The 22,608-nt window shown below is 38.9% G+C and overlaps 1 protein-coding gene across 1 annotated transcript in view; it reads right to left on the bottom strand.

Annotated features, from left to right (window-relative positions):
• The window catches only part of LOC131041614 (beta-amylase 2, chloroplastic), a 181,174-nt gene extending 159,004 nt beyond the window's left edge, over nucleotides 1-22,170 (bottom strand). Inside the window, exon 1 of the mRNA XM_057974746.2 lies at nucleotides 21,714-22,170. Within this exon, the coding sequence (XP_057830729.2) occupies nucleotides 21,714-21,956 (243 nt within the window). The 5' untranslated portion in view covers nucleotides 21,957-22,170. The remainder of the gene's footprint in view (nucleotides 1-21,713) is intronic.
• Nucleotides 22,171-22,608: the final 438 nt, after the last annotated feature.

Raw genomic sequence — 22,608 nt, 5'->3', positions numbered from 1 at the left:
TATCAAAAGGAATTTGGTCTCTATATCAGGACTAGCTGATCAAGGATATCGTGTCACCTTCCATGAAGATAAAGTTCTACTCTGGCATAAAAATTCTAACATTAAGAATGCTATTCCTATAGGATCTAGAGATGGTAGTTTATAGAAACTATGTAATACTCAAAAACAAGCACTAAATCATGAAGTGTCAAATTCTAATGAAATTTGGCATAGAAGATTAGGACATCTTCGATTTAGTGCCCTACCTTCTATAGGAAAGATCGCCACAGGATTACCCAATCTAAAATCTGATCATGTTGGAACTTGTAAAGGATGTGCTCTAGAGAAGAACTCAAAAGGGTCTTTTCCATCAAGTGAACACAAATCAAAAGTTGTACTAGAACTTGTCCACACTGATTTGTGTGGTCCAATGTCATTACCATCACTGGGGGGATTTTTGTATTACGTGATATTTGTTGATGACTACTCTAGGAAAACTTGGATCTATTTCATAAAACTCAAAGAATCAAATGAAGTGTTATTAAAATTCAAAGAATTTAAAGCCTTAGTGGAAAATCAAACTGGTAACAAAATAAAGACTCTAAGATCAGATAATGGGGGTGAATATATCTCTGAAAATTTTAAAGAATTTTGCATTTCTGTTGGGATTAAGAGGGAGTGTACAGTACCTTATAATCCTCAACAGAATGGAGTTGCAAAAAGGAACGGAACCATCATCGAAGCCGCTAAAGCCATGATGCATGATCAAAATCTACACATCTCATTTTGGGCTGAAGCATCAAATACAGCTGTGTACATTCAAAACAGATGCCCTCATTCAATCCTAGAGAATATAACACCTGAAGAAGCCTTTACAAGGAATAAACCAGATTTAAGCCATCTAAGAATCTTTGGTTGCCACGTGTATATTCACGTTCCTAAAGAAAAGAGAACCAAACTAGAACCCTCTGGGAAGAAAGGCATATTTGTTGGCTACAGTGAAACCACTAAAGGATACAGAGTTTATATTCCAGGACGAAGATCTATTGAAATCAGTAGAGATGTCAAATTCGAAGAAGATGCTGCTTATAAACTCTCCTTAAGTGCAGAAGATGATCAAACCATGGACTCAGATGAAAATCTTACAATTGAGAATCAGAGGGAGAATAGCATAGAAGATCATGAACCTCAATCATCTAATTTTGAGAATGCTGAAAATCCTAACAACAAGAAAAGACCACTATGGGCAAGAAAGATGATTGAGGAAAATAATGTGGAACCTGATGAAATCTTCAAAGAGAATAAGAAAACAAGAAGTCAGTCATGCTATGTTGCACTCATGACTGAGCTTACAAAATCTGAACCATCAAATGTTGAAGAGGCTTTAACATGTCAAGCTTGGAAAGATGCAATGATTGAGGAATACCAGTCTATCTTAAAAAATGATGTCTGGGACATTGTACCTAGACCAAAAGACAAATCAGTTGTCTCTTCAAAGTGGTTATTCAAAATCAAATATGCACCAGATGGTAGTATTGAAAAACACAAAGCCAGATTCGTTGCCAGGGGGTTTTCTCAAAAGGCTGGAATTGACTACGAAGAGACATTTGCTCCAGTTGCCCGATATACTTCTGTAAGAACCATTATTGCCATTGCAGCGTCTAAAAGGTGGAAGGTAATCAAATGGACGTAAAGACCGCATTTTTGAATGGTGTTATTGAGGAAGAAGTATATATAGAACAACCTGAAGGCTTTGCTACACATGATAGAAATTTCTATGTGTGCAGACTGAAAAAAGCCCTCTACGGCCTTAAGCAAGCTCCCAGGGCATGGTACGAAAGGAAAAATAGTTATCTCTCCAAGCTAGGATACTCAAAAAATGAAGCAGATTTTAACATATACTTCAAAATATCGATGGTGACATGTTAATACTTGTTCTCTATGTTGATGACATGTTGATAACAAGAGAAGATCATCTCATTGCAAAATGCAAACAAGATCTTGTGGCTGAATTCGATATGAAGGATCTAGGTCTACTACACTATTTTATGGGTCTAGAAGTATGGCAAAAAGAGAATTATATTTTCCTAAATCAAGGAAAATACACCACTGATATCCTAACCAAATTTGGTATGATAGATTGTAAACCTCTATCTATTCCAATGGAAACAAATCTTCATAAGCTCAAAAGTGAAGCAGTAGATTCAGAATCTACAAATCCTACATACTATAGACAAATTATTGGATCCCTTATGTACCTAGTAAACACTCGCCCTGATATTTGTTATGCTACTAATGTGTTAAGTCAATTCATGTGCGAACCCAAGAAGATTCACCTAATGGCTGCTAAGCATATTCTGAGATACTTGCGTGGTACTATTGGACTTGGCCTAAAGTATAAAAATGTTGAGATACAACTCCAAGGGTATTCTGATTCCGACTGGGCAAGCAATTCCATTGATCGTAAAAGTACAACGAGGTGTTGTTTTAGTCTTGAATCGGCTATGATATCCTGGTTAAGCAGAAAACAGTCAGCAGTTGCTCAAAGTTCCACTGAAGCCGAATATATGGCTGCCTCCATGGGAGCTCGTGAAGCAGTGTGATTAAGGAAATTGCTAGTTGGACTATTTGGGAAGCCCTTGAACCCCACTGTGATTCACTGTGATAATCAAAGCTGCATCAAACTTTCTATAAATCCAGTTTTTCACAATCGATCCAAGCATATAGAAATCCCTTACCATTACATAAGAGATATGGTAGAAAGAGATGTTATCAAATTGACCTACATCAGCACTAAAGAGCAAAGTGCCGACATATTCACCAAACCTCTTGCAAAGTTGAAAGTGGAGTACTTTAGAGGTAAACTTGGTATGACTAAATCATAATTGAAATTGAGTCTTAATCATATGTAATTTGATATATTCATGAATATCTTGGATGCAATATTGCATGTATGTGTTAAGTCATGAAAGGTGTCGCTCTTCCATGAGATGTATGTGTAAGATCGCTATTGTAAGGTGACGACCTCCACAATAGCCTGATCTCTTATCAAGATTGACTACATTAAGTTTCTGTCCGGAATGTGCCGGAAATTTTGATACTAAATTTGTTATGTTGAGTTATTGATTTGTTGTGATTAAATGTTGTTCTGAAATGTGTCGAAAATTATGATAACAATCATATCATGATTGACTACATTAATTTGCTGTCCCGGAATGTGCCGGATATCATGATACTAAAATTATTGCATCTGTGATAATGACAATTTTACAGTTGTCACTAGGATCAAGGATGTTATTGATAAGACTTCATGTAGTTGTTGTCCCAGAGTGCTGGATATCAGATAATCCACATCTCTCTGAGATATGAAAAATTTCACTAGTAAACATTACTGATTGAATGTATATGATCATGCCAAATGAATATATATATATATATATGTGTTGTTCCTTAAACTTAATTATGAAATTTAATCCTCTTTTGCTAAGAGGGAGTGTTAAGGATGTAGCCTCATTCGGATTAAAGCAAACAACATATATATATATATATATATATATATACTTATTTATCACATTATATTTATTTATCACATTATATATTGATTAATAGTAACCGATTGCTTACGGTAAATTAAACCGAGGATTGTCGAAGTCGATATATATACATATAGTGACTATCGAAGTCGAAGTCAAAGCATCGTTAAACCCGGTAACACCAAGCACCGTTAACTGTTTTAAATGCATAACTAAAACAGTGACTCTTGCATACGAAGAGTCATGTTCACGTAGGGTCATGACTCTATGTGGCATAAGCCACGTAGAAGTCATGCCTCTACGTGGACATGACTTCTCACATCCATACATATACTCCGACTTCGATACTTGTTGGTGATCGATATCAATTACAATGGAAATTTCGAGATCCAGTAAGCAGTTGACAATATAAAAAATTAACTAACAGAATATATTCATATCGGTAGTCTCATCAAAAGTTTGTTCTTCTATATATAATATTAGACTATTGTTTCTCTATCTCTGATCAAAATTCCTTAACATTTGAAATAATACACATTGTACTTTGTGGCTGGGTTTTTCACCTCCAAGAGGGAGGTTTTCCCAGGGTATTGGTGTGTCTTGTTTTGTGTTTTTATTGCTGTTACTATTCTGTTATAACCTGATTATTTAAGATTAACATCCGATTGCTTAAAATTAACATGGTATCAGAGCTTTAGGTTCATTCTAAATAATCAGATTATTAGTTGTCCTTCACTTTCAGTTTGTTGTTAGTTTTGCAAGATGGTTACAAGTCTGAAAGTCGAGGACAGACTTGAAGGTGCCCTAAATTTTACACCATGGAAGGTCTGTTACAGTTTGTGAAAGATAAGGATCTGACTGAGCCTTCGGATCTGGATGAGCTAAAGCAATTCAAGAATTCTACCGTGAATCAGAAAGTTCAACAGCAATGTCTGCTTGACAAATTAAAGGCATCGATGGGACGATAGCAAGAATAAGATTTCAGGTGCTCTCATTCCTCTATTCTCAATTATAGGGTCCACTTGGTTGGAGATTTGCATCTGATTGCCTTATTGTTATTAGTGTCTTATCTAGTGCACAAGGTTCTCTTGCCTGTTAACTACTTCATCTGAGGGTGCTTTCATATGTTAGTTTGTGCACTTGTTTTCAGATCTTAGTATTGCCTAACTTTCTTCCTAAGGTTTGGAGCAATCACCCTAGTTCGAGCCTTGTTCTTGCATTAAGAATTTGTTCTAATCCAGTTTGAACTATTGAAGATAGTTATGCCCTACTCTCTATTTTTTAAGTATGTTTAGCTCTCAACCTATTTGATGTGGTGATCCGAATTGATGCATTGATCTAAATACATCCTTGGCACTTAAGACTTCAGCATGTGTATTCAGATATAAATCTAGGAGTATTATGATGGCAAGTGCAAATATAAAGATGAATAAAATTATAGGAGATTCGGAAACATGGAACCTCAGTCATTGGTGTGATAGACATCCTAGTTAGTATCTATGCCCAATGTTGACCTTACTATCTTCGTATTATGATCTAATCCCTTATGATACTTGTTGCATAGTTTTGATGCACTGTATTCTATCTAAGTCTTGAAATGCTCAATAGTCTTCCTGCTCTGGAATTATATACTCTTATGGTGTGTCTCTTGATTTGCATCAAATCTCTTAACATCGTATGGACTGCATTTTATGTTTTGTTTTATGTTTGGATAAGGTTGCCATGTAGGGTTGTGACTGTGTAACACTTGGTTCTCTTCAGCTCTTCATAATAGGCCCTCATGTTCTTTGTTATGTTGTTATTACAACCTTGCTCTGCTCCTCTTGTGTACAGGATTACCTTTAGCTCTAATGCATTTTCTGTCATGGCTTTCATCATCCTTACATAATATTCATTGCGACACTATCTCTTCAATTTAAGCATACTGCCTATTACATTCTTTGAAGTAAGTATTCTCTTGATGATGAAACCTAAGATGAATGAGGTATCTAACTTATTGAAGTTGGCTTTCGATCATACGCTTGTGCTCAACTACAATGTGTATCCTTTTGAGTGGTCGATACTCATATCTGATTTTACGCATTGGCTGGAAAGACAATTAGGCTTATATACCTTGCTTATGGATTTTGTAAAATGTTTTCTGAAGTCATACACTTGCCTTAGTTTTCTAATATAAGCTAACTCTCTGTTATTCATCTATGGAAAACAATTTTAGAATGTTGTGTAGCTTTACTCTATGGTTGAAGTTGATCATAGACTAGCAATATCCTTTTGAGCAATCTTGGCATATGTTATCAATGGTGGAAGTCTAGATAAGTTACTTTACATGTCAATCCATTCTATTGGGATATTTTCTCTTCAAGAGTTTCTTGAATTGCCATGCCTTCAAGCTTAAGAGGGAGCTTGGTTTCTTCACTTGAAGGTATGCCTTGATCATAATGATTGTACTATAGGTCCATTTCGTAAAAGTGAAGTAGGGAAAAGGTTGGCATTTCTCATCTTTGATTTATGGCTGCCTTCCTAGTTTATGCAATCTTCATGAGACCTGATTACCACAATTTTATATTAAGAATCAAAAGAGAGTTCCATATGGAAGTTTTTGAAAATATGAAGCTAGATGTAGTTAGAAGGAAACATTTGCTCTTGTTGCTAGATATACTAATATTAGAACCACTATAGCTAATGTTGCAGGCTGGAAGTTAGATATAAAGACTGTTTTCTTAATGTTGTCTATATTGAACAACCTGAAGGTTATGAGATTCATCATAGAGAAACTCATGTGTGCAGACTGAAGAAAGCTCTCTACAATCTCAAGCAAGTTCCTAGGGCTTGGTATGAAAGAATTGATAAGTACTTAGTTAGTTTAGGGTTTTATAAGAATGATGCGGATCCTAACATTTACTTTAAAGTATTTACTGGTGAAATACTAATTCTGGTTTTATATGTGGATGATTATTTCTAACTGGCGAAGATAGTCTCATCATTAGGTGTAAGAAAGAATTAGCTACTGAATTTGTAATGAAGAATCTAGGTCTAATGCATTACTTTCTAGGGTTAGAAGTGTGGCAAAGACCTAATGAAATTATTCTAAGTCAAGGAAAATATACTATTGATATATTGAAAAGATTTTGTATGATGGAAACTAACTTGAAGAAGTTGAGTATTTTTTCAGCTAACTCTGATTTTGCAGATCCTTCAAAGTACAGGCAGTTGATTGAATCCTGGATGTATCTAGTCAACACTAATTTGCTATGCAGTGAGTGCACTTAGCCAATTCATGAACCAGCCAAAGCATGTTCACTTGGTGGTAGCCAAGCACATCCTGAGATACTTGCGTGGAACAGTTGGCTATGGACTAAAGTATCCAATCAACACAGTAATCAATTTGGAAGGCTACTCTGATTCTGATTGGGCCAGAAGTGTTACTAACAGGAAAAGCACTTCAGGAATTTGTTTCAATTTGGGTTCCGCTATGATCTCTTGGGCCAGTAGGAAACAGTCCTCAGTTGCATTGAGTACTGTAGAAGCTGAATACATTGCTTCAAGTGTGGCAACTAGAGAAGCAGTTTGGCTTCGCAAGCTTCTTGCTAGGTTGTTTGGACAACCTTGGGAACCCACTATTATTTATTATGATAATCAGAGTTGTATTAAAATGTCTAATAATCCTGTGTTTCATGACAGGTCAAAACACGTGGAAACTCATTATCACTATATTCGTGATATGGCACAAAGAGGTGCCATCGAGCTGAAATATATCAGCACTGATGAACAAGTTTCTGATGTTCTCACCAATCCTCTAGCTCGAGTGAAGTTTGAGTACTTTAGAGAGAAGCTTGGAATTGTGGAGAACACAATATTGATTGAGAGGGAGTCTCAATCCTAGTGATGCAATTTTGACTGCATCTTCCACCCTCTGCGGGCAATGCAAGGTGGAGTCACCCTCTGCGGGCAATGCAAGGTGACAGTGTATCCTTCTTTGGGAGAAGGCTGAGGTGTAAGACCTCTTCCACCCTCTGCGGGCAATGCAAGGTGGATCCATCCTCTGCGAGCAATGCAAGATGGACATCATGAAACGAGTTCATGATATTTATGTGTTTTATTGCAGGTATACTCTATGGAGCTTATGCATTCATCCTTGTGGGCAATGCAAGATGAAGGTCATGAATGGATCATGACAAGTGGCAGCTATCCTCCCTAGCTAAGAGGGAGTGTTGAAATAGTCGCTAGCTCAGATACCTATCTATTTTATTTTAATGTTGTCAATGGCAATTAAAATACACATGTATTATCTATTATGTAAATCCAACTTAGGGCTGGGCCCAAATACATGTAACTTGTAATTATGTCTTGCTTGGGCAAGACCTATATATAATGTAACTTGTGGATAGGACAGGCCCTATAAATGTAACTTGTAATTTGGTCCGACCCTAATTGGGCGATGTAACTTGTGGTCCTATATTGAATGTAACTTGTAGATAGGGTAGGCCCAATATGTATTTTGAGCGATTATGTAAGTGGGTTGGGCCCAAACTCATGTAGCGTGTGGTAAAGGCAATCAAGCAATAACGTCTTAATAGGTCAAGACCTATTTGGACGATATACATAATATTATTATTAAATTAACAAGGCAGGCCAACTTGAGACTTGACACCACAAGTCAAGTATATAAGCAAGTCATTTGCATAGCATAATGAATCAATTTTATATACAAGGCGAATCATTCTTAAGGCTGTCAACACATGTAATCTGCTCTCCAACATTTGGTGATCTCTCTCTCTCTCTCTCTCTCTCTCTTGTGCGAACTTGCTCCTCATCCATCGTGTAAAGGTTGGCTGTTAGGTGATGCTATCAATATCTTGCGAAGCTAATGAAGACTTGCCTTGAGCGAATTTGATGCTGATGATAAGGGCTGCAATCTCCATTATCATATAAAGAGGAATTCAGATCTGCTATCTTGCTGGTTGAACAGCAATCTGAGATAAGCACACTTGCCTTGTAATTGCCTACATTTGAGATAATACACATTGTACTTTGTGGCTGGGTTTTTCACCTCCAAGAGGGAGGTTTTCCTAGGGTATTGATGTGTCTTGTTTTGTGTTTTTATTGCTGTTACTGTTCTGTTATAACCTGATTATTTAAGATTAACATCTGATTGCTTAAAATTAACAAAATAATCATCAAAAAGAAGTACAGCTTTGATTTCATCAAACATTGCTTGATATTAGTCAAAGATTTTGGTTGCTTCAAACAAGTACCTTTTTTATCCTTTTGTATTTTTAACAATAGCTTTTGAATAGGATCTATGTCCTCTTCCTTGGGTAAGAATTTAGCTCACCACTCCTTGTTCTCTCTCTCCCAAGTCCCTTTGACTCAATCTTCATGCAGAGTCAGATCTGTAGGATGGCAGGGCATACTGCTCTGATACCAATATTACGACCCTAGAGTTTTTAACCATTTACTTTAACCAGATCTGACAAGTTAAATTGAAAAGTCAGGTCTACAAACTATACTATCAGTGGCATCATAGAAAAATTAATTGGCACTTCACTCTCCACAACACAATTTAGAAAATTCGGTAAAAACACAGTTCAAAAATTCCAAACTGCATTAAGCAAATGAACAATAGATGACTTTGTCAAATCAATTAACTGAACATGTATGCAAGGTATATATATGGTGCTGATAACAGAAATACACAAATTTGGGTGTATCCTCTGACCTGATCCAGGGTGACTCCCTTATGATTCTGAGTACACAAGGTGTTGATACCCAAAGAGACCTGTGTTTGCCTCTCACTTGCTCTACAGTAAGGGGTTGAGGTGTGAGGACCTCAACTTTCACCATTCAGATCAAGTATCTCCTTGTATAAGGACTACACTACATACTCCCCCATGTCTTAGGATCGTCTCACTTGATTCACCTTCAGATTTGCACTCAGATCTGGAAATTCATGCACAGCCCTGGTTTATTTCTGCAAGCACTTTGACCTAGATTGCTTTCCAGGGTATGGCAGCTCACTGTCTGTCAAGGGCCTTCGTTGAATCTTGTTCAAACTAGGGCCCAAGGATCAAATCACTGCTCAGCAATTCGGATATGGTTACCTCCAAAGTGCTGGGTGCAGAAATATGAAGTATTTCCCACAGAAACTGCTGAATAAATCACACTTGCAGATAGCTGTGGCGATTTGGAATCTTCTGAGAAGCATCTAGGTTTAAAGGTTTAAGTGTTCTTGCCTTCTCCTTCACCACTGCAAACCTATCCAGCTAGCTTCAGGGTTTCATCCCAAGCACAGGTATTAAATATTAAGCCAAATTGCAATGACAAATTAATAACCGGATGCCCCAAAATGTACCAATAAGCCAACATATATACCTGTTTGTGGCCACCTGAAAGGACTATTTCGGCCCAAGAGCATATAAACCAAGTCGGCCAAAATAATTATACTATTCTTATCATTAAATTAATTATTATTGTTATTATTATGTTGCCGGGTTCGCCAGTTTTGTCCGCACACCCGAACTAGGTTCGCCTAGGGATTCACCAAGGTATGCCCTGGGTATGTACCCAAGCGTCTGGGTACGCCCAGGTACATACCCAAGCGTATTCAAAGGTGTTGAGCATCAAAAAATAACAAAACCATACATTTTTTACCTTTTTTTGCATCCAAAAAACCTAAAACGTCCCTTAAAGCATCACTTCGCCAAATACAAAGATCATTTTTTCTCTTAAAAAACAATTTCTATTGTTGGGTTTTTCTCACATCCAACACCTTGTGAAGCTCATCATTGCTACCCCTCAAACCCATTAGCGTCTCCACTCCCAAACCCCCACTAGTTAGTGGGATCTCTTGTCATATATGAAATTTGATTACAATGAGGGAGTCTAGAAGTGGAGACAAGAATCAAGAACTTAGACAACTAAAATTATCACTATTAAATGCCAATTGATAAAGACAAATATTAAATATTTAACTATCAATTGGCTTAATATTTATCTTTATCACTACCATTTTCATTTGAATTGTGAACCTAGATATATATGATACATTGATATATATTAAATGGCATATGACATAATATGATAACATTGAAATTCTAAACTCTTAATTGGCATTTGGCATTGATCAATGATGAAGTATCATATTATCAAATGTATTTAGTTTTATAATTCTGCATATTTCTTTAAATATGTGTGTATGAACGAACCCAAACCCACGTACCTGTTGGTGTTTGTTTTATCATCTACCAAACATTAGAATAAGATACCCAAAGGTATTCTATCCTCTCCTAAAAAATCACTACTGATTCCAAGGTCTATATGTGCGAACAAGCGACTTTAGTGAAATAGCTTCTTGGGTAGTGTATGCTGAAAATCTCAAGGGGGACTTACGTTAACAAATGTCTTTGAACTGTTGGACTTAGACGGATTTAACAATTTTAGGCTCTCTCTTTTTTTGGATTTTCGGGGATTTAGACTTTCAAAAAAAAAAGAGAAAAGAGATAGGGTTTGAGAAGGCTAATCTAACCCTACGAACTTTGGAGACGGTATCAACTGGATGCTCTCGGGAAACCACACTTTGCTTCACCACACTGAGGACAACTACACAAAGTGGATGCAATCTTCAATGGGTTGTGCTTATGATCCAAATATTGACATGCACAGAGGATGGGCTCAAACTAACTTTGCACGGTGAGATGGAAATCATCCATTCACCAAAAGTATGAGCGGAGATACACCGTCAATTAAAACTTATCAAATCCTTCATTCAACGCTAATAACATGAAATCAAATCTAAATTAATTTTAACTAAGTGTTGAGGAAATTGAAACCATGCTAATCATTCAAACAATAGAGATTGCAAAGCCTTAAGAGAAAGCACACATGCAATATATTATTCGAAAATGACCTTCACGCAACAATATGTCAAAAACCTCACACTCTCCAAATCAGAGGAGGTAGCCTTATATAGTTTTTCAAAAATCAATGAACCGCCAAAATCAAACAGTGATCAAGGACCGCCAAAATCAAACAGTGATCAAGGGCCCAAATTGAAAGCTAAAAACCCTAATTAGGGTTTCCCAAAACTCTATTAGTTCGAAAGAATAAGAAAGTGACATGTGGCACAACTACTAATCTCACTCAGGTGAGTGTCTAGTTTCCCCTTTTGCATATTCGATGTACCTGGACACGATAAGCCTGACCTTCTCCATAGTGACACTTGGCAAGCTGCTAATCTGGAAGTCGATGATGTCCACATCATCGGTACATGTGGCGAGGATGCTTTCCCACTCAACTGTTTGGGCAAGAAAGTTCTCATCAATGAAGAGAAAATTTGCAATCCTTGAAAGATCATCCTTGTCAATCATCCCTGAGTCCTTGAAGAAGCTCGACTGAATCCTGGCTCTCAAGTTCTCTGCCTGCAAGTGCTTCTCCCTTATACTCTCTATCTTCCAGATCTCTAATACTACATGAAACACCTTGCTCAAAATTTCCCTGACACTCTCCTTTGTCTCAAAGCACTTAGTCTCAGATTTCTTCAAAACTTCAATCTGGGTGACCAAAGCATAATACCAAGTGTTAAAGTCATACCTATCCCCAACCTGTATGACACCTGCATCCACCAAACTTCTCTTCAACAAGCCTCGGATAACTTTCAGTTGCGGAAGCATTTCATCTTGAATTTCTTCCACATCTTCCCAATTTGCAGCTAAGTCCTAAATGCGGCTGACCAATGAAGAAGCCGACTCGTGTTGATACTAAATTTTCTACAAGTATATAAGCACGTGCTGAAGCATCTGAAATCCACTCTTTGGCCTGTGTGAATGTGCCCTTCATGTCCTCGTAATCCTTCATTGACTCTTGCTGAAGAGGTTGTGGAGGGGTGACCGTTATCTCATCGTTGAGTGGCCTGGTAAGATGGAGAACATATTTCCTCTGTTGTTGGTTTTCTTCCTCAACCTTCTTTCTCTTCTCTCTCTCCTGAGCTAAACTCGCCTTGAGGACGTTACAAGAGTCGTCAAAGTACTGGACTTCTTGGTCCTGGGTAGGCTTACCCAACTCTATAGTGGTGATTTTATAATCCTCTAGGGCAATATTGTCCCGAGTTTTTCCCTCCTTTGGCACAGCTATTTGAACTGTCCTGAATCCTGCACTATCCCTCTAAATCAAAGAGAACTTTCTGGTTGGCTTGGGTGGCTTGACTATGACTGGCTCATTCACCTTCTCCAGAAATGATGTTGTGTTCTCTTCAGAATGGGCTTCCTTAGGGACCTTGGCCCTTATCCTTTCCCTCAGCCAATCAGGAATGGTTCATTGTTCTATGGTATTCTGATCAAACCCATCATCTGTCCCTCCTGGTCTAGTAGCTATACCATCCAACTGCATTTAAAACTTGCTCCCTGTCCGGACTTTGGACAACTGCTTTCATTATTTCCTCGATTGAAGGAGAAGGCACTCTCACTTCATTATTTACCATATATATGTCCATCTCCTGCTCTTCAATTGCATTCTGATCAAGCACGGCAGATGCGGCACTCCGGATGGAATGACCTTCGTTGGATTCTCATCTCTCCCCTACAACCTTCTTTCCTCTGGCCTTTCCAAAGCTTCCAACTAACTCCTTCCTCTTCCAGGACCCAACACTCTCTGGGTTCTGAGCATTGCCTGCAAAGATACAAGGGTTGGAGGACAGAGTGTCATCTACTCCCATTAAGTCATAAACCAGGGCCACACCTTTAGACTTCAATTGTTTCGTCCTTTCAGATGTCCACCACTTAGAATATTCAACCACCGACCTCATGAGGTCTGCCAGATCTGATTTTTCTCCCTCTGACCAATCTATCAAGGCTAGTGGCTCATTCTTATTGTTTCAAAGCCTGGTTGCTAAAGCTCAAGGCTGCCTTCTACTTGATCAGCAACTCTAAACACCTTCGTTGCTCTTACCATGCTCAAGGGAATCCTCGACCAAAATCTCTTCCTAACCTCGAAACTATCAGCTGCATTAGCCCAATAATCTTCTAAATCAGCTCTGTGCTCAAATGTCATCCCTTCGACCCTTTTTATTTTGTGGAACGGATCAAAATTCTTTCTCGCCTTGTACTGATAAAAAGGGTACCAAGCCAGCTCCTTCTCAGCAGTGGCAGCGGCTTGTGATGACGGACACGTTTCCAGTCCATTCCCAATCGTGCGAGAGGAGGTTCCTGCCTTCTTCTGCTTATCTCTTTGAATTGCCATATATCCCTCCAATTGCCTCACAACCTCGAGTAGCACAACTCGGTTGGTAGGGTAAGCTGGAAGCTTATAGGGAGATCCGGTAAACCCTTGAATTCTAATGTAAGTGAACTTCGGGTATTGGATATAGATATACCAGAGAAACGGGACTCACCCGGACTCGCCCAAACTCGGCGAGTCCGAGTACGAGTCATGCTCGGCGAGTCCGAGTACGAGTCATGCTCGGCGAGTCCTAGGGACTCGGACTCAGACTCGTCCGAGTCTGGGGAGTAAACTCGCCAGACTCGCCGAGTTGGCGAGTTTGGCTCAAAATCGCCAAACTCAGCGAGTCCTGAGCCCCAGACTCGGCTACTGGCTGGGTTAATAAAATGACAAAAAAAAAAACATTTTAAAAAGTTTTTTTTAAAAGTAATAAGTTTTTTTGGAAGGGCGAAATTTGACATTTTGGTCTCTCCGTCAGGATTATTTTATGGAATATAACATTTAAGTATAAGACTTATACTTTAAGTTATATTCCATATATACTGTCAGGATGTTTGAGAGTGGTTTCGGGCCTCCAGGAGTTATATTGCAAAATCTAGTTTTTGGAGGATTCTTCAGTTTTCCAGACTTAGTCAAATTTCAGGATCAGGACATTCCAGACTTAGTCAAATTTCAGGATCAGGACATTCCAGACTTAGCCAAATTTCAGGGCATTTGAAGATCAGGATGACATTCCAAACTTTATCACTCACCAACTTGACCTAGCTTGGACCTTCAAGAATGATACTCACTCACCAAGCAAGACCCAATTAGCAACAAGAGCAAAACTAGGCCCTAAGGAAGACTCTCAAAGAGACCCTAATTCAGACTTGTAATAAGTTTTTTTGGCCTCGCGGGGCGCTGCCCCTCGACCTCGCCCTGTATCGCGACAGGGAGCGCTGCCCCTTGACCCCACCTTGGGGGCATTGCCCCCAAACCCCCGTCGAAAAATATGGGGGAAACTGCGTCGATAGAAGTAGAGAAAATTTAACCTCCGAGTCTGACACTGATTGGATCGACCAGGTAGATATAGAGGTTGAGACTGTAGCCATGGCAGAGGAGGAGCGGAGAGCACGAGCACAGACAGGAGATTCAAAGGCAGATAGTGACACGGATGTTCTTGATGTTGGTGAGCATGGCATGGTGTCACGGGGAGCGGCTATGGCAGTCGAATCATCCAGGACCTACCTTAGACGCCTTCGCAGGGGGCCGGGGCCGGAGGGTGCAGGCTCCTCTGAGCCATAGACTTGTAGTTGTATTTACCTTTGGTATTTGTATGAAACATTTGATGATGATCATATGATGACATGGATTTTTTATTCCATGAGTTTTGTAATATTGTATACATTTGACAATATTTATATATCTATGTTTGTTATTTTCTTCAGCTACAATTTGCGTTTATGCTTATGTGATTGATGTATACTTGTGTATGTAATCAAATGAGCCGAGTTTGATGATGTTATTGTGTCTTTAAGGTGTATTCAATAAAGGGTGTCTGAAACAAGTTTTAAATATTTAAAAATCTCTAAATTTCTTGAGTTTTTCACTATCCCGAGTCCCGCCGAGTCTGGAGCCGAGTCTGACGCCGAGTCCCGAGTCCGAGTCCGAGTCGGCCTTGCCGAGTACGAGCCGAGTCCGAGTCCCGTTTCTTTGGGATATACCAATATCCGAATCTACCGATGAAGTCCATAGACTCTTGAGAGAGTCTCTAATGTAGTCCACCTTGCAACATCCGTGTGATGTGCATGAGAAATGTGTCATTCACCCTTTTGAAATGGAACTTTTCTTCCATGTGAAGCTGGGGATAACAGTCATAGATTGGAAACTGATTTTCTTTGTTTCCCACTTCCCCTCTGCAGGTGAGGCCTCTGTACCTATAGGTTCTAGCCAAATAATAGAACAAGTACGAGCTCATGAAGAAGGTCCTATTTGCTTCCAGATTCTTCAACTGGCTGTCCAAGTTATCACTTATCATTCGAACCCAGGCTAAAATAATACATCCAGGGCTCAAATGGAGCGCCTTGAGGATTCCCCATTATTCTGTTCAGCGGGACAATCATATCTTCCTTGAAGTATGCTCTCACCAAGCTCTTCCTCTGTAGTTTGGAGGCATCTTTCCTTGGCTTGTCCAGCCAGGAATGATTGACGATGGCGTCATACTCCTCCAAGTGGTCCTGATACATGCGATCAGCTTCATCCTTGGTCACGTACACAGCATTATGATACTGTGGAATTCTGAAGGCTTCCCTGATGGCCTCATCGCTGATGTCTGCCAATACTCTCCCATCTAGTGTGACAATATCTCTACTAGCGGGGTTGTAATGCCTAGCACATTCAACTACTAACTCAGAGCACTGCATGGTAGGAAGAAAACCGGCAGCATGCACGATGCCACTCTTCATCATCTTTTGCGTTGTGATGGTAGGCACAAGGTTGTCCAAACCAAACATCCGCTTTTTGAACTCCCTCAGATTGATATGTCCGAGGTTAGTGTCGCTAACATTCTTCCACTTCGAGGTCATCCTTGACTTGGGAGGAGCATCCTTGTCCACTTGAAATTTTATCGTGCTTAAAATCTGCAAGTAAACATGAAGCTTAAGTTAAAAACTAGTTCACGAATTAAAGAAAATCGAGGCTACGGATGGCTAAGTGTTGGGAGATTTTATTTCATTTTCATACTTAGCCACAAAAATGGATTTTCACATGTAAACTCTTCAATCCTAAGGATAATTATGATTGCAATCCGACACCAAGTGTTATCACTTCAAAACTTTCCTTCTACTTAGTCAATAAAATGATTTTTTCTTCGCTAAAACTTTGAATAGATCCACCAAAAATCACTTTCAATGACACTGAAAAACTCAGAAAATGCAATAAATCTGCATTTTAAATTCAACTTCACCTTCGAATGAATGAGAATAAGGCTAGGAGTTTTTAACAAAACTCAGAAAAATTAACAATTCTGCCTTCTACCAGCTGATTCCACTCCAAAATCTGTGGATTCTTTAACAAGAAGCTCACCCAACTGCAAGCAATATCAAGATTTTTCTCCAAATGAACTTCAATCTGCAAAAATACTTCTCAACGTTTTCCTCAGCTTGCTAAGGAAATTCGAACTTCTTGGTGTAAGAATGAAGAAACAGAGGATGCATTTGTAATGAAGTTGATTTCATAATTAGAAACACGTAAAAACCATCCAACTCATGTTTCTAAATTCAACTTAAATCTTGGGAAAGTTTCTCATCCAATTTCGAGTTGTGTTGTCATCTCTTTTAGTTCGATAATCTTCTACTTGTGCAAGTTTCTAAATTGAATTTAGTCCATAAATTCGAACTAGGCTTATAAATTAGCATCTTCCAAAAGGTTTCTAATTTGGAACTCAGTCTGAAAATCACCTCAATCTGCAAATATCTTCTTTCTAATTTCAATTTCGAGTTTCCATTTTGATTTCCCAGCTCGTTGATCTTTGAAAATCTCTTTTTTTTCAACTTTCTAAATTGATTAGAAGTTTGAATTTTAGGAAGATTTGATGGCATCACTTAGCTTCTTGTTGACTTTGTTTGACTTCTAAGAGTAGGGCGGAGTTTTAAGCCTTCAACTTTATGCTTGCTTGCCTTCACTTTTTTTTTTATCCCATTCATAGGGTGGAGTTTTAAGTGACCTCAACACATGGCGGACTTTTGAGACTTTCTCCATGGGCGGACTTCCTTCCTCTTACCATGCATGGCGGACTTTTGATGACCTTACCATCTTTACCATCAAGTTTGGGCGGACTTTTGGCTACCCTCTAGGCAGGGCGGACTTTTGGAAGGTCTCCTCTAGGCGGACTTTGGACACCTCTCAAGGCATGGTGGAGTTTTATGACATCTCCACACATGGCAGAGTTTGAAGGCATCACCTTGAGGGCGGACTTCTAGGTGACCTCAACCAAGGCGGACTTTGGACACCTTTCAACACATGGCGAAGTTTGAAGAGACTTCAACTTGGGCGAACTTTGATGCATCTCCTAGGGCGGACTTTGGAGCTCTCTCCTTGATCATGCTTGGGCGGACTTTCTCCACTTCACAATGCATGGCGGACTTAAGGAGGGCGGAGTTTTATGCTCCCTCTTCAAGGCGGACTTTAGACACCTCTCAAGGCATGGCGGAGTTTTGAGTGTTGGCCGTCAACATAGGGCGGAGTTTTGTGACCTCTCCACCAAGCATGGCGGACTTTGGAAGGCCTTCACCCCATCCTCTTCAAGGCGGACTTTTGAATGACCTCTAACATGGCGGACTTTTGATCATCCCCATCATAAGGCGAAGCTTGAAGATGCTTCAACTTCAAGCATGGCGAACTTTGAAGGCACCTCCATTGCTAACATCTTGGGCGGAGTTTCTGTCACCTACCATAACACTCAACATCATCCATTCGCCAGACTTAAGAAAAATTTTGGAAAAATTCAAAATTTCACAATTTAACCAACTTTAACCAGATTGACTTGAAATTTGAAATCCACACTCAAGCAAACCATCTCAAGCATCATGACCCCTAAAATGTAGGAGACTAGCTTTTTAGGTCAAAACTTGGAAATTTTGGGTCGTGATCAAAGCAGGTCAGTGGTATCAGTGCAAACCCTAGGTCCCCATTCTGAAAAAGCAAAAAGCAGACATCCCTAAAAAATAGGGAAAACTTTCTAAAAATAGCCATACCGGGGATTGGGCTAAAAATGCCAAAAACGAAACTTCCTAAAAAATAGGAAAAAGCAAAAAAGCAAACTTTCTAAAAATAGAAAGTTGTTCAAATTCATCCAAATCAATTGCGATCTTCGTCCTTTGGCCTTTCTAGGCACTCTGACGATATCTGGGCTCTGGTATCACTCGGCTTGCAAAAACTAGCTTTCAATCTCTAGGACTCGAACTATTCAAAACTGAGCAAGACTTGGCAAAACTGAAGCGGAAGGCCACGGGACACTAACAAAAACCCTAGAAAGCAAGAAAAGAGAGGGTCCCCATTTGCAATGGGGCGATGTGTGAAAAAAGTCACAACAGTACCCAAGGGTAAAAAAAAATCGCTCGTACCCACAAACCGGTTCTCGTACCCAAACCTGAAAAGGTAACTTAGATTATTTTAAAAACACTATTATTAAATTAAACTAATAATATTATTTCCCCTAGATGGAGGGGACATGCCAAATCTTAAGATCTTGATGATCTAGTTTACCTAACTAAGCATAGAAGTTAAGCTGTAAAAGAGAGTTTCTAATTTCTATGGGTTCTTGATTGGGAAACAAAAAGTAGCACTCTATGAAAAATGATGGCTATGGAACCCATGAGAAAGGATGGAGAACCTGAATTCGAGCATTAAGAGTTTATGGTAAATAGTTTGTACATTTAGGATACTAGGATTAATTGGATCGGATAGGGGTTTGTACAAGAAAAGAATCAATTCTCTATTGTAATTACTAATTACTAATTACTAATGTGTAGTTGGCTGAGAGATGGCTGCATTGAATAGGATCTGTTAATGATATAGCTGCAGGAGATTTAATTTATTTCCTACGATGGTTGAATATTCTTCTTGCTGATTGTGCCTTTCAAGTTTAAGCTCATCGTATTCATTCTACGATTTTGACTTCTACGAGTTCGAGCTGGTATTGTATCAGCTTCCTTATTCCTTGTCACCATCCTGCATGTGAGCTGGCAGCGTTCTCCGGTTTCTCTTGTCAGTGGTGTAACTGACAATATTTCTTAGCACATAGCCTTTGGTATTCTTCCGGTGGGAGTTATGTCTAGTCGTGCTCTTTTCTTTCATGCGTTACTTAAGAGCCGTGGATGTGTAAAGTTCAAGCCTTCCTCTCTATTTATCTCAGCTATTATTCGAGATTGGAGTTTGGATGTTTTGTTTGTCTATATCTGGTTCTTCCTATACAGTCAATTGAATTTATATTCTTCAGTGTCTTTCTGTGTCAGTGTGGAAGAAAGCTATCTCTGCAGCTTCCATGATTTGGTTGAATTTTCTTCTATCTTCGTGTGTATGTTTGTAGTGCTCTTTCTACATATTGTATAAGGAGTTTTTATCGGAGGAATGGTGGTAGTCACTTTCAGAAGGTTATTTTATTATTCTGTTGATTGTTAAAACTGTAACAATCATTGCTTGTGAAGTGTATCAGAACTGTATCAGATTTGTGTTGATTAATTAAGCCTATTTTTGTGTGGCTGGGTTTTTCAGCCTCAGGTGGAGGGTTTTCCCAGGATAAAATTCTGTGTATCTTGTTCTTGTAAGATTTTCTAAGTTTCAGATTGCTGTGTCTTACCTTTCTTATTCTAACATCAACAGGATCTAGCCCCAGTTTTACAGTCATATTTTAATATTAATTAAAAATCAATGAAACTTGTCAAATAGTTAATGAATAGATAGTGAAACATTAACAGGTTATACTAGCACAGATCCTTCTTAACCTAGATCTGACATGTACATGGCTATCTACGAGATTTGAGTTGTCGAATAATATGTTTTTGCAGTCATAAAATATGACTATTGTGGATGGTGTGAGATTGTAGTTGCCAACCCCTAGGTATCTCCTAACGCATGTGTTTAACATGGATACATTAGCAACTTTAAACAGTACACACTGCATTTACCTGCCCTCAGGAATGCATCTCTTGGCCTAAAACCAAAACCAAAGCTTGTTGCAATAACATCATCTCTAATGTTTCTTCACTCTTTTGATCCATGAAAAACCTAAACAGGAATTGTAGTACGTGTGTACTTCCTCGTCGAGTATGACCAGCAGCACCCAAGCTCTTTCCACATGAATTTAAGTTTATTGTTATTAATGCATTCCCAAAATGGCATTATCCCGAACAGATTTTGGAAGACTTTATACTGATTTCCCAGGAGGAGAGAAAAAGCTCTGGAGTCTGGACCATGCCAAAACCCAACTTCTATATATATATATATATATATATTACAGGTCTCTGACTCAACTATAGTATCAAAAAACCTCCAAATTGTGAAAAACATAAAAAATAAAAAATATTGATTTCCTTCTTTTCATCCATAGGTATTAAAATCTTTGTTTTTTTAGGAAAGACGGGATCAATGTTAGCCCATTCCCTTTCTAACCGTATGTGACCCTAAATCAAAAATGTTATATAAAGGAAGTCATGCATGCTTTGGGATATTCGCTTGAAAAAAACTTCATGTCATTATTTTATTTTAAATTCCCTAAAAAGTCTTAAAACAACTTGTATCCGAGATGGTGTATATGCACTACAAGCTATGTGGAATGAATCTACACCTTATACTGACCCATTATTTGGGCTTCTATAGTGAAAAACTTTTCAATTCCGTTCGCTCAATCATATTTGACAATTTTTGAGCCACTGGTACTCATCGTGGCTATGGTCTCAATTAGTAAGTAATGCCCTCAAGAATAAATCAAACATAGCCCAAATTAATTATATTATATCTAGGACCAATTACTACTAAAAAAGAGTTCCTCCTCCTAGTGCATCAGGCGCACTAGTACATCAACTTCTTCAGAACAAAACAATGCAAACTAGCCAGGGGCAATGAAAGTAAGCAGGGATATAGGATAGTTCAAAAAAGACTAATAATGAGCAACAATTCATGGGATCATGATTGGCTTTAGATCAACAAAGGATTACCCATCTGAGTCTCGTTACCTTAAGGTAAGCCCCGTTACTCGAATCCAAACCTGAGACTTCTATGAGAATGCACCATGTCTCGCCCATACTCAAGCACTATGTGATAGTGGTATTTGTAACCTAGTTAAGATAAGAAATCAAATGAAGCCAGGTGCATGTAATTGTACCAGGCACTACCTGGCTTTAATTGTGATGAAGCTTCTTGGAACCAATTAAGTGTAACTAGATGCAGGACAGGTGCCCTAGACATGGATGAATAGTTCTTTTATACTCAATATTAACAATGGAATAGTACCTTCTCAGGCTCCTCCAAACTTAGCTCATCCTCCTTGTTCTCATATTCCTTGTCCTCGCCCGCCAACACGGAAACAATTGATTTGTATCTCCAAACTGACCGTTCATTTTGTGGCCTCAACTTCAACCTGGCTGGATTGTTAATTGAACCAAATTTTAGTTCAGGGAAAGCTTTATTATTGTTCCTGGCTGAAGGAATAAAATGTAGAGACCCCGTAAGATTTAAGGAGTAGGAACCAGCCATTGTGAGAACGTCCAGTTCTCAACAGATCATCGTATTTGTTAGTGTGAGAGGAGATATCGTGATCGATTCCTCAGGTGTGACGCATTTGGTATGGCAATTCACGGGTACTTTTTTTAAATTCCCCTGCCGTCATCGTCTTCGTGAAGCCCGCGCCTGTGACTCTGCTTTTCCCCGCGCGGGTGAATTGTTACCGACAGCTAGCGAAAACTTCAAAGGAAAAGAAACGAAAGGGTCTTTTATAGTCCACGATGCCAGTCATTTATGTGTCTACGCATGGGTTAAAGTCTTATGGGACTACCTCGTACTCCTTGCGGGAGGTACCTAACTACACTACAAACAAGGCGTACATACCTTACCCCCTTGTGGGATTTGAACTTGTGACCTCTCTTTCAAGAGCACAAGTTCTCCACCACTAGGCCAATTCAAAAAATTGGTACAAATGGTGGTCAGCCTCTTGGCCTTTGGTGGTCGTAATATCAATAACTAGCAATCACACCTTGGTGTGTAATGGGATTGTCAAAAAGGTGTGGAGGGTCAATATGGAAAATTGTAATCTATTTTGAGGTGCAAATTATGTTGTTTATGTAATAAAAGTCTCAATGGAGATCTGTGATAGCTTCAAATCAACTATGCATCCACTTTCAAGGATCTA

The sequence above is a fragment of the Cryptomeria japonica genome, chromosome 8 (assembly GCF_030272615.1).
Source record: "Cryptomeria japonica chromosome 8, Sugi_1.0, whole genome shotgun sequence".
In the NCBI taxonomy this organism is placed as follows: domain Eukaryota; kingdom Viridiplantae; phylum Streptophyta; class Pinopsida; order Cupressales; family Cupressaceae; genus Cryptomeria; species Cryptomeria japonica.
The sequence above is the reverse complement of the archived record's forward strand: the minus strand, read 5'-3'. Positions and strand labels throughout refer to the sequence as shown.